Source organism: Anastrepha obliqua, chromosome 5, assembly GCF_027943255.1.
Source record: "Anastrepha obliqua isolate idAnaObli1 chromosome 5, idAnaObli1_1.0, whole genome shotgun sequence".
NCBI classification, from domain to species: Eukaryota; Metazoa; Arthropoda; class Insecta; order Diptera; family Tephritidae; genus Anastrepha; species Anastrepha obliqua.
In genome coordinates, this window is record NC_072896.1 from 70,190,078 (window position 1) to 70,203,402 (window position 13,325).

At 34.3% G+C, this 13,325-nt stretch overlaps 2 protein-coding genes across 2 annotated transcripts in view; both read left to right on the plus strand.

The window, feature by feature from the left end:
• The first annotated feature begins 204 nt into the window (after window positions 1–204).
• Window positions 205–6,474, plus strand: LOC129248816 (inactive pancreatic lipase-related protein 1). The gene is made up of 6 exons (XM_054888430.1): window positions 205–250; window positions 1,091–1,193; window positions 1,636–2,027; window positions 2,110–2,304; window positions 2,364–2,535; window positions 6,363–6,474. The coding sequence occupies exons 1-6, from the start codon at window positions 205–207 to the stop codon at window positions 6,472–6,474; spliced, it is 1,020 nt and encodes a 339-aa protein (XP_054744405.1).
• A 5,293-nt stretch (window positions 6,475–11,767) lies between these two features.
• Window positions 11,768–13,325, plus strand: part of LOC129247744 (phospholipase A1 member A) — a 44,846-nt gene continuing 43,288 nt past the window's right edge. The window contains exon 1 of the mRNA XM_054887022.1: window positions 11,768–11,934. Coding sequence (XP_054742997.1) covers window positions 11,841–11,934 — 94 coding nt within the window. The 5' untranslated portion in view covers window positions 11,768–11,840. The remainder of the gene's footprint in view (window positions 11,935–13,325) is intronic.

Below are 13,325 nucleotides of genomic sequence, written 5' to 3' on the forward strand. Positions count from 1 at the left end.
TTGTAGACTCACTACATTTATGGATTTTTTTTAATTAACCCTGAAATTTAGATTGAGTGCTGATAGCAGCGTTGGCTCTGTGTATTATTAAAATGACTAGGTTTTTAATCCGATACTCTATGTGGGTATAATTTGCATAAAAAAGTGTATAAAATTAACGGTCATGTCTGTGGCGTAAAACATTTGTCAATCATTAATTAAAATATGAGGTGTGAAATTTATTACCTCTGCATAATAATTACATTTATTAGTGAGTGATTAATATTTTGATGTGTGTTAAAAAAGTAGTGGTGGAACAAAGAAAACCATAAGGATTAGAGACAACAATAAAAAAAGAATTAAAATTTTGAAAATTTTACTCCAATTTTTTTTTTAATTAAAAATATTGTCAATAAAATTTGTTTTTTTTTAATATTTACAATTTTTTTTTAAATTATAGAGTTTTATAAAAGTAAATTAAAAATGTTGAAATTTTTTTTTTAATTAAAAATTATTTCTGAAAAATAATTTCGATAAAAAAAAGTTTTAAAAGTATTAAAAAAAATGTTTACTTAAATTATAAAGTTGTATAAAAGAAACGATAGGATATTTAAGGCTTATTTAAAGTTGATTTAATTTTTAGGGTGAGCCATCAGTGTAGAACTTCCGCGTTTCCTGAATGGATTGCTGATTCTTGTCTTACATTTTTTTCGAGCACTTTTCATTTACAAAAAAAAAACATAATTAGTGAATGCGAATTGGTAGATTCAACAAAACTTCATTGCTATGCTCTCTCAGATTCTGCCAAGGCATTCCTGTAAGCATCAGGTCATTTAAGTCAGTGCGTTGAGTGCGAATGCCCAAATGCTCAGTTTCTTTTTATTTTTTATTTCTATCTATAAAATGTTATCTTTTACAAATTTTCTATGTCGTAGTAGTCGTGCAGAAGCGATATATGTTACACGAAAAAGTCGAGTTTAATGGCACCTAGTGGCAATCTGTTCACGAACTTTCAAGGCAACCCAATACAATACACTTTTTATATACAAACATTAAACAAAACTTCTTTTATGCATACGAGTAATTTGCTTCAATTTCACATCCCTCAAAGCTATATCATCCGCCGCAAATAACGGCGCCAGCTTCGTCTTCGATTGTATTTTTGCGCACGACGTCTGTCCCAATGAGCACATACAATTTTGGCTCTACAAAAAGTGAGTACAAATAAACGAAAAGAACTTCTAAATTAAAATTAATTAAATTAAATAACTTAACTTAATCTAAAAAAATCTTAAATCAACCTAGCTTAACGTAACATACCCTAATGTAACTTGACTTAGCTTAACTTATTTTAAGTAATTTTAACTTGCTTTAATTTAGCTTAACTTTAAATTACCTAACTTAACTTGACCTAACTTAACATGGTTTCACCTATCTTAACTGCACTGAGCTTAACTTCACTTAACTTAACTTACCTGAACTTAACTTAACCTAAACTTACTTAACTTGTTTTAACCCAGATTAACTCGTATGCGCTTAACTTCACTTAACTTAACTTACCTCATACCTTAATTTAATTTAACTTAGATTAATTGGTCTGAACTAAACTTCACTAAACTTGACTAAACTAAACTTTCTCTTCCAATAAACAAACAGCGCCACTCAAAACGAGCCAATTCTTTTGGACCCATTGAATCTCACAGCGGCAGCCTTCCACCCACGTTGGCCTTTGAAAATTCTTATTCACGGCTTTCATGGTAGTCAACATACTTCTCCCAATCTGGAATCGCGCCCAGTACTTCTGCGTACGCAGGAAGTTCTGGTGATTTCTGTGGATTATAGTAGACTAACACGATTTCCTTGCTACTATCCATGGGCGGTGACCAATGCACGAGTGGTGGCGCGTTGCCTAGCACAGTTGATTGACAATTTAATAGGCAATGGCATCTATACCGATCGGGATATTCATTTGATCGGTTTTAGTTTGGGAGCACAAATCGCCGGATTAACAGCAAATTTTGCCAATCAGCCGTTGCGGAGAATAACAGGTGAGTAATACGACCAATTAAATGTCAGTGAATTCTTTTGCCATACTTTGCTTTTTTTCATTTCTTCTTCTTTGGCATAAAGGCTTAGATCCTGCTGGCCCTGCCTTTATCACCCAAAATCGTAGCGAAAAGTTGGATGCCACGGATGCAGAGTTTGTAGATGTCATACATACTGACCCCTTTCTCTACTCCACATTGGAACGTAGTGGTCATGCTGATTTTTATCCTAATTTGGAGAAATTTTTCCAACCAGGTTGCAATATTGTGCAAGATGGACGTAAGCCGCTTTTTGTTATTGAATTTCCACTTCAAGGCACTAATGTAAATTTCTTCAAGATATTCGAAATTGCAATCATTTTCGTGCGCCCCTCTACTACTCTGAATCTATTGGTAGCGAACGTGGCTTTTGGTCCTATCAGTGCGGTGAATGGTTGGAGTTTTTGTTGCAGCAATGTCGCCGATATGCGGACGTGCCACACACAAAGATGGGTTATTTTGTGTCTAGAAAGTGAGTATCGTGATAAGTGTGGTAGTATGTCTAGCCTATATCGTGGTTTACGATTCCGTTTTAATCGTTTTTTAAGCTGTAGTATGAAAACAGGAGACTACTTTTTCTAGTCTAGGGGACCAGTTTCAAAATAATATGCCTCAAGCCTTGTAGAACCTTCCATTTATAAAGCAAGGTACTTACTCTCGCTGCACCTAAAAATTTCTGTTTGAAAAATACTGCAGTGATTTAGCAATTGAAAGGACTGCTGAAAAATTGAAATCATGTTGTTTTAGAATATGTGTACGAAAAATTTTAGTTAGCCCGCAAATTTGTTATTTTCGACTATGGTACACTAAATAAAAACAAATTTGCAAGCGAGGCCAATGGTAACGCTGATGTTAAATAATTTAATTTAGTATTGGCACTCGGAGAAGGTGGTTCTTTTAGATGCCTGATTTTCATGAGGGGAATGCATTTTTTTCAAGCACTTCAGGATAAATGCTACCACTGATTAACTTTTTGTCTTCTTAAGAAAAATATTGGAAAAATGAAAAATGCCAAAAAAGGTCAGTTCCAGGAACTGACGATAGAAGTAAAAACTTTAACTACTAAACAACGGTGAATTATCAAATTAATGCTCATTAGCAATTATTAAAAGTTTTTTTGATAAAAGATAAAAAATTTGTGTGGCTTGAGAAAAAAGTAAAAAAGAGCAGGTCTCTCCTGCATTTAATACGATTTGTAAGATTTTGTTAAAAAGCAAACCAGATGAAATAAGAATTAATAAATTCTATGCATTCTAAAAAGCGTCTTAGAAAATTTAGAATTTTTGAGACAACTATGTTTTCTAAATTATCAAATATTTATTTCAAAAATATTGGCAATTTACAATTTTCTTAAACAACTTGTTTTAAAATTAAAACATGTACAATGTACATACATACACACATGAATAAAAATATTTACACAACTACTAATTTTTCATTAAATTAGCTGCATCTTGAGAATAAATGAATAAACTGCAATTGTTATTCTAAGGAAAATCCACATATTTATTGTATATTTAAAAATAACATAAACTTATCAAAACTTTACCTCATAAATTGAAAATTAAAAATATCATAGAATTGTTCATATTTTTAAGGGGAAAATTATTCACACATTCCAATTTCACAAACAAAAAAACAAAAATTTCAATATTTAGCAGGCATTCCTTTTTGCTTGATGACTTCATTAAGTCTATTTTGTATAAAGTTTTTAGTCACATTTGGACCCAAATTTCCTGAAGTTGTGTTGTGCTTGTTATGTTAATTAAAATTATACAAGTTTCTTTTAAAATATTTAGGTAAATGGAGTTGTCAATAATACTATCAAAAAATACAAAATTATCCACGCCTGCCTGGATTTCTTTACGAACTTTTGTAACCACTTGAGTTGATGTTATTCTAAAATTTTTTTGTATTATTCTTATTAAATGTCCTTGATACCTGACATTCAATTTGCCGTGTCTTTTAGTGAGAGTTCGACCTTTAAGATTTGTTTTCCGTTTAAAGCGCTTTATTATGCTGCAAATACTAAAAGCACTTCGATTCATCGTTTGACCAATTTCTGCACGTGCAAAATTATTTTTTTTTCCATGTTTCCATAGTCCCTATGATTTATTAATAACGCAAAACCAAGAAAGTGACGAAATAAGCTGAGTTTCGAATGATCATATTTATAATGGGACTTATTCGAAAGGATAGGTTGCTTTGTTAAAAAAATAGATCAGTTAAAATTTGAAATTCATAGTTTTCGTGAATAATTTTGTCACTTAAAAATATGAGGAATCAAGTGATTTTTTTTTTAATTTTAACCATGGAGTAAACTTTTGTTAAGTTTATTTTAGTTTTATATATACAATAAATATGAGTATTTTTCGTTGCATTCGTTGCTGCCAAACAGAAAAGCTATTGTTAATGTGCTTGCTAATGCAAGCGACATACTTTTAACGCACAGATAATCCCACTGCAAAAATTTCAAACGCACCTGAGGAATCTGCCAGTGCACGATATCTTATTAAACTCATAGAACACTGAAGCAATTTGAGAGTCAAAAGATCAATATCCACTATTTTAGTTATGTAACAGCAAACCTCTGGCGGCCGCCGTAGCCGAATGGGTTGGTGCGTGACTACCATTCGCAATTCACAGAGAGGACGTAGGTTCGAATCTCGGTGAAACACTAAAATTAAGAAAAAGTTTTTCTAATAGCGGTCGCTCCTCGGCAAGCAATGGCAAAACTTCGAGTGTATTTCTACCATGAAAAAGCTCCTCGTAAAAACCATTTACCATTTGGAGTCGGCTTGAACCTATAGGTCCCTCCGCCACAAATAGGAGGGTGAGCTCGACCAAACACCCAAAAAGGGAGTACGTGCCAATTATATATATATATTAGACCTCTGCCTCATACGTATTTTTTAATTAATCAAGTTGTCGGAGTTTGGTTAATATTTTTTACCGGAAGAATCTGTTGATTTCCGCTTCGAAACTTACGCCTATCTCTTCTATTTAGTACTGATTGGGGAATAAGTTGGCAGCTTTTTTACCGAAGACTTTTTTTTAAATAAAAAACAATAATCTCATCAATAAGTTAATCAGTTATATATCCGCTGGTGCTTACAACCTCTTCCTACCTCGCGACCGAGTAGTTGATGCCGTTCCGCCAAAAATCGCATGATCTGGTGTCAAAGAAGTTGTTGAGCCAGTTTTTAAGTACCTCTTTGTTATCGAAGGCAACGCCCTTCATATGGTTTCCCAAGGAGCGGAAAAGATGGTAAGCGATTGGTGTAAGGTCCGGAGAATACGACGGATGCTGAAGTACCTCCCATTCGAGCTCTTGGATTGCAACTTTGACGACTTGTGCAACAATGGGCCTGGCACTGTCGTGCAGTAGTATGGTTTGACCATGTCGATCAGGTATTTTCAGTCGAATAGCCTCATTTACGGGGTGTAGCTGGCTAATTTAGAGCTCCTAGTTGACCATGGTATTATTTTCGAGCATTGACCAGTGCGTCATGCCTCCCAGTAACACCAAACACATACCATAAAATTTTTTGGATGAAGGTCCGGTTTGACTATCGGCTTTAGGGTATCTCTTGGAGCCAGTTACTCCTTTCTTTGCTTTTGCATATTGATGTATGGGCACTATTTCTCAGCTCCCATGACGATTCGGCACAAAAAGCGCTCTTTATGACCGCGTATTGCTCGATGGCGGGCGAGATGTCGAGAAGCAGTTTGAAGGCGACTTTCTTTGGGTTCTTCGTTGAGCTCTTGTGTCAGCCAGGCTCACAATTTTTCGTTAATTCCCATTAAATGAAGATGGTAGAGAATCATTTTATGATAGCAGTTTATTTTTGCTGCCATTTCACGAATGGTATGGCGACCGTTCTTCTTCAAAAGTGTTTCGAGACGTTCCTCATTGAATTCAGAAGGTCTTCCGCTGGGAGACGTGTCGGCGACGTCAAAGTCGCCATTTTTGAACTTTGCGAACCATTTCCGTGCTGTAGACTCACCTATGACCCTTTTTTCATATACTTCACAAATGACCCGGGCTACTTCGACAGCTTTTTGACCTCGATGAAATGCAAAGAAGAGCTGGTGTCGAAAATGTTGATTTGTGACTCGTGGGTATTCCATTTCTAAACCTAAAACTTGATAAAAAATTAAATAAATTAAAAATTCAATTAACATAATTTTGTAGAGCAGAAAGAGTTCTGAATGATTTTTTTGTTTTTGTTTTTGTGTACCGTAATAACTGTAAGTCAATCATAAAAGTTTTTAAACTACTTTATTTAAATTTCATAGCGCTTCCGGTTCCTACTTTCTTCAAACGGAGGCATTCGCGCCATTTGCCAAGGGTCCTATCGTCGGCTTAGAACTAGAAATTAGTAAAAGTACGACTAAGAAGCCAACCTGATGTAAAGGATAAATATATGAACCACGTTATGAGAAAAATAATTTTGTTTTAAAACTTAATAAAAATCATATTTCATCAAATTAAATTTTTAGATGAAAATAAAAAGTTTAAATTATTTTGTTTTATAACTAAAACCTCTCAAAATTTTCATTTCTCACACAACTTTAAATTTCATTAAAACATTTTTTTATATTTTCACTTTACCGCCCAAATACACAACACATCTCAAACTCAAGTTCGTGACTTGAGTCTTTTGTTGTTTGTTTTCGCCACAATGTCATGCGTGCAATGAGCACTTCACGTGAGTGCCACTCAACAACCCCTTGAGCGTGTGCTGAGCTAAATGGCTCTCCTTGTTATAAGCTCAAAAAGTGCTCCGCGTTGAATAGCTTTAGCAGAAAGCATTTGGAAACTTTTACAAATTTCGTACAAAACGAAAACTTGTAGCCAAATTGAGAAACTTGCAATCCAAAATTGAGCATTGCAAACGGCAAACAGCAAACGAAAGCAAAAGTTAGACAACAGCCATCAGATAGTTTTGAGTGCGCAAACGCGACGGCCACAAAAACGCTTAATCGGCACACAGAAATCGAAAAGTTCGAAAGCGAGAGTGAACGTGCATGCAGAAGTAAATGCGAAAGCGAATACGAAAGTAAAAACAAACAAAACAAAAAAAAAAAAAAAACGAAAAGTGTGAGTGACATCCATATCCGCAGTGCTGTGAATGTGAAAATAATAATACAAAATAAGAAGTTAAAGAGTATTACAATTTTTAATAGTAAAATAAACTGCAAAGTCTTCAGTCAATTGGGTGCCACTGCAGCTGCTGTTCAGGTTACCTACCTACTGCCAAATTACCCACTTAAGCCGGAATTGTTAGAGACCAATGACCAAAAATTTGTATTACAGCACTGGTAGCTGGTGGGCATCAAAGCAGGGAGTGTTGAAGCTGTTATCAGCGGCACGTATAGGCGCCAACACATACTCACATACATACCTACGTATCTATATACACATGCATTTTCGTAGATATTCTCGCTAAATGTTGTGCTAATATGCTGAGCCCTAGATAAACAGCAGTCGCGATAAGCGTACCTTGACCCACCAACTGACAAATGAAATTCAAGTTTGCAGGGCCATTTCATTGTTATAGTTGGTGATACCGTCACCAAAGCAGCGAGTTCACTTGCATGTTACATAATATTTATAACTTTTTTATTTTCAATATCTTATTCGTGTTTTGTGCGTATTTATCCAGTTGTTTGCTGAAGTTGTCAAGTGCAAATAGAGAAGTTAAAAACTGTAACAGCGCCAAGTAAAGTGAAGTGGTGGAGTCAAGTCAGTTAAGCTATATTATAAACTTAAATAACTTACATATTTATATGCATGTGCATGTATGTATGTATATATATGAGTTTTGTTTGTGCGTAATAATGTGGTTTGCCGTATTATGTAGTTATTGCTGCAATGTGAAGTGCTCGATTTAATTAACCTCATTCCATTGGCCATAAATGTCATTAGCATCGAAAAGGAGGAGCGGGCTAGCTGGCGCGCGATGTGGTACGAAGTGTTGAACTAGAAAAACAGAACTCACGTTGCGATCGTGATGCGTGCGGTATCGTTACTTATCAGTATCGCTGTGGTTTGTGCAATACTAAATTTACGATATTTGTATGTGGATTACTAGAAAAGAAATGATGATCAACTCTCTAGTATCTCTGTGCATTTATAAGGTGATACGAGTGCAACTATTACAAAACCGAATGAATGAAAATAAAAAAATTACAATAACAAAAACTAAAACGTATTCAGTATGTCGAAGATCCCCCATCTTCTTGAAATATAGATATAGTTTCGCTGAGGGACTGATTAAAAAAATTAGTCGAACTAAAATTAACTTAATTAAATTAACTTGAATATTTTAACTTAATTTAAAGCAAAATAAACTTAACATTAACTAATTTCACTTCAACTAAAACAAACCAAACTTATTTTAACATAACTCAGTTTAACGTGACATAAGTTAACTTACCAAAACTTACCTGCGGTTAACTTAGCCTGACCTAACCTGACTTATAATAGCTTAACTTAACAAAACTCAACTTGACTAAATTTAACTTAGCCGAACTTAACACTACCTAACCTAATTTTACTGAACTGAAGCTTAGCTCCAATTAATTTAACTTAACTTGCCTGAATTCAGCTCAATATAACTGAACTTAATTTAACTTAGCATAAATTAATTTCACTTAATCTAAAAAAACGGCAATAAATAAATTAATGAAAAACTCAACTTAACCTAATCTAACATAATTTAATGTAACAAACAAACCTCAACTATGAACTTGATTGAGCTGAGCTGAACTTCACTTAACTTAAATGAACTTTCCTGAATTTAGCTCAACTTAACCTACCGCAGCTTGACTAAACTTAATCGAACTCAACTTAACTAGGCTCAACTTAAGTTAAACTAACTTAGCTAAATTTACCTGAATTTGAAAACTAAAATTATGCTACTGTTGTTGTTTTGCTTTCTTATTACAATAATAAAGGGAAACGTGCTGAAAAAATGATGCACAATTTTTGCCATGTAAATATAATGTAGGTGTAAAGTGTAAGCAGCTGAATAAATAATGGAAAATTATATATTTTAAAAGCTCACCAAACAGTAAAAAACAAAAACAATTTAAAGCAATCGCAGCGTGATTTCTTTCGTGCATTCTAATCGATGAAACATTATCAGGTCCGTAACTCCACAGGGAACAGAAAAGTAAACTCGTTCAGTCAGTGCAATGCGTATAAGTGGAAAAAGAGTCCTAAATTGGCGGTTTTTCACTTAAGTTTTTTAGAGCAACGCCATTTTTCATTATATAGGGTGGGCCATGTAAAATTTGCTTTTTGAATCGGCTATAAAAAAAAAGTAATTAATATTTTTTTTTTTTTTTTTTTTTTTTTTATTGTGAAGATTGAACATTGTCATTTATGAATGAAAAATAATATCGTTCAAATGACTGCCACGACTGGCTTTGCAGTAGGCCATTCGATCAACCCAATTTTTGAGCACATTTTCGATTGTTTGGGCTCCAATTTCATGAATGGGAACTTCGATTTCGTGTTTTAAAGCATCAATCGTCTCTGGATGGTTCGCAAAGCATTTATCCAACGGGCTTAAATCACAGCTCGGAGGCGACCAATTGATATCGGAATTTCGGCTGATTATTCGGTTTTCAAAAATGGTAGCCAAAAGTTCGAGTGTAACTTTGGCAGTGTGAAAAGTTGCACCGTCCTGTTGAATCCAAATGTCGTCCATGTCACCCTCTTCAATTTTTGGAAAGAAAAACTCGTTGAGCATATCAAGGTAACGCTCGCCATTTACTGTAACCGCGGAAGCAGAAGAAGACTGACCACTTTGGAAATAGGTTCAATATTTCCCAATTTTGTTCAAGCGTATAGCATCCCATTTCGTAAATGTCAAACCTTTAAGTAAATTATGAACACATTTGACATGTCATTTGTGTTATCATTCTCAAAAAAATGGGTGGTTCAAAAAGCAAACGCTATATGGCCCACCCTGTAAAAAAGATAGTTTTAAGTGATAGCTTATTCATAGCGAGCAGTACAACCTCAAAGCAAAATGTTTGTAGCTTAGAGAAAAATATGAAATGAATAAAGGTGGCAATTTTTTAAGAAACTCAATAGAAATAAAAAGCAAAATATTTATTTTTTGTAACAAAAAATTTAAGGGATAGAATAAATGGACTAAGTAATACCTGCGTTCTTTTTCGTTAAGGTTCTAATATTCAACTAAAATATTCAAACTAGCCTAAAATGAGAAACAATGCCTTGCTTTTGCTATTTGTACCTTTTTTATGGCAAGTTTGTAGGTTTAAGAAGTTTTAAATAAAATAAAGAAGCGAGGTAAACTAAAAAAAAAATAATTAACCTGTTTCTTTTATTGGGTATGGGAATAAGTTTCCCACCTCGAAAAAGAGGTGGCCCTGCTGAGACTATTTTTGTGTTCGCGCTAGTAATATATTATATGTACTGGTGATTTGAAGGTGTATATGTGAGGTCTCGATCGCAGTAGTTGATATTTGACATATTTGTGTTAAAAATGTCAATGCTCTTATCGGGAAGTCATGCTTCATTATTACCTTTAAAAAAAAAGTGCAGCTGAAACGTGTCGTATATTGATCAATATTTGCGGTTATCACGCTCCATCAACTAAAACTTGTAAAGGTGGTTTCCATGCATCCAAAGTGGCAATTTCGACGTGAGTGATAAAGATCGCGAAGGGGCACCGAAAAAACTCGAAGATACTCAACTACAACAATTATTGGATGAAGACGCATGTCCAACCCTTGATGATATGTCTAAAGAGTTGGTTGTTGACCGATCAACCGTCGGTAAACGTTTGCACACGATAGGATGATCCAGAAAGCAAGTAACTGGGTGCCACATCAATTGAAGGAGAGGGATATCGAGAAACGTCTGAAACCATAATTGGCGATCGTTACCGACTGCAGCTAATGCGTTTGAATCGAGCTCTCAAAGAAAAGCGGCCAGAATGGGACGGTAGACAAGACAAACTAATTTTGTTGCATGACAGCGCCAGACCAAACGTTGCTAAATCGGTCCAGAAATATTTAGAGGGATTGAATTGGGAAATCTTGCCCCCATATACCCCAAACATTGCACCTTCGCATTACCATCTGTTCCGATCAATGCAGTCAGCCCTTATTGGAGAGCGATTCACTTCTTACGAGAGCATCGCAAACTGGCTCAAAAATGGATCAAGTCAAAAGAACTCGAATTTATCATTAAGGTGAAGTAAAGTTGAAGCTTCCAATGGCACATACTACACATAATATCATGTATTATTTAATTGCTTAAATTAATAATTCCCATACCCAATAATTTGTATGGAACATTTTCCGACAAATTGTTATTTGCATCCTTAGACCAACAAAAATTAATTCCTATATAATAAGTAATAAAGAAATAAATAAAATGAATAAATAATAATTAATTATAAAAATTAAATTAAATTAGTTATTAAAATTTACGTAAAAACTATAAAATAAATAAGGCATTTATTTCAGAAATAGTATCTACCCACATAAAACTGTGCAATTTAAGTCAAGCGAAGAAACTATGTTTGATATTCGGTAACATAACGGTTTCTTTTTTTTTTAATTAGTGTAAGCAGTTGGAAGTAATACTAAAAATTAAAAATTAATATCTAAAAAAGTAAAAGCAATTAAAACTGCTGTAAATAACCAACAACAAAAAATATACTTGAACTGCTGAACAAAATCTACAAAATAAAACAACCAGCAACAAGACAGGCCTCAAATATAAATAAAATGTCGTTTATTCGCCGAAAATACAACAACAATGTTTTCGCTACATTACTGTTTCACAGTCTTCTGCTGCTTAGCTGTCATGCGGATCATGCCGGTAAGTATTGTAATTTTATACATATCTACTTACATAATTGTACTCATTTTACAAGCACACTTTTTTCAAATTTAAATCACTTAGAAGGCAAGTCAAGTTATTATAAGAAAATATTGGGAGAAATATATTTTTAATGAAGAAAAAACTATGCTCAACAGCGGTGGAGGAAGAAATAGCTATTTAAAAATCATTTGAAAATAAACCAAATAAATTAAACTTCGAAAAAATATTTTGAGAAAACTCTTCCGTGAGTTAGATAATTTTTCCTATTTAACCCTATTTTATACACAAATATTTGCTTTTTCTTTTAACGTGCATAAAAAACGGGAAACTTCTTGAATTGTTTTATTATTTCAAGTTGAATTTGAGTATTGCAGCCTTAAACATCCCATGCAGCTTACAGCCAGCCTTTTCTGTACTATTCAAATATCAAATGGAAAGGTCGCTAATCTATACTTCCCATTCCAATCTACAGAAAAAGGAGAAGTCACGTGGCAGTTGTTGTGGATAGAGCTTCGGACCATGTGCTCATGGTGTCTTTCCAAAAATCTATACTATGTTTTAAGAATATCTTCACGCAAACGACCGCCGCAAGCCACTCAGTTAATATTCCCGGCTAAAATTTTGGGCAGAACAAAAACTAAGAGCATAACTTTAATTTTTAGGTGAATTTGTCCTGTTCACTGGTTGGTTGCTTTAGGATCTTAGGCATAGTTACAAGTCTCATCTTTATCCAATCTAAAAAGATGTATTTCGGAAATGAACTATCCAAGAAATATTATGGACGGGGTGAGCCCTAAAAACATATCGTGACAGCTCCAATGTAAGGCAGCTGAAACTCGGTGTCGGACTTGTATTGGGAATGGACTGCGTCCCAAGTACTCCTTGCATTTGAGGTTATGTAACAAGATAAGGTACTCTTTTTGTAAAAATATCCTTATGGTTCCTTCAGCATTTTTTTGCTTATTTTTACTATGAATAAATCTCTTGATGCCCTATGTTTTTAACCGTTTCGGTAACTTTAAATTAAAAAAAAGGAACAAATACCAAACCTACAAATTTTCGCAGTTTTTGGGTATAAAAAAGCACTAAATTTATTGAGAAGAGTAAATGGTTGGCAATACTGCATACCTAAGCTAATGTGACGTCACGCTCTCTGTGATGGGCGTAACTTATTTCTATCATTCTTGAATTGACACAAATTTTTCCAGCTAACTCTCACTATTGCTCTCCGAGAACGCTGCTCAACTAAACTAAATAATTTGGGCTAACCGTACAGGTACATTTCTCACTCTTTGAGAGCAGCGGCTGACCACGTGCGAAGAGCTTCAGTTGATTCATAGGCTGATCGGATTACCATACCGGCAGATAATGACATTCAAAGCCGCAGG

What these genes read in the sequence shown, in the direction of transcription:
- LOC129248816 (XM_054888430.1), top strand. Translation starts at nt 205, where the DNA reads ATGAGGTGTGAAATTTATTACCTCTGCATAATAATTACATTTATTA. An exon ending in CAATTTTGGCTCTACAAAAA is followed by an intron (nt 1,194 to 1,635) that starts GTGAGTACAAAT and finishes ATAAACAAACAG; the next exon opens with CGCCACTCAAAACGAGCCAA. An exon ending in CAATATTGTGCAAGATGGAC is followed by an intron (nt 2,305 to 2,363) that starts GTAAGCCGCTTT and finishes AATTTCTTCAAG; the next exon opens with ATATTCGAAATTGCAATCAT.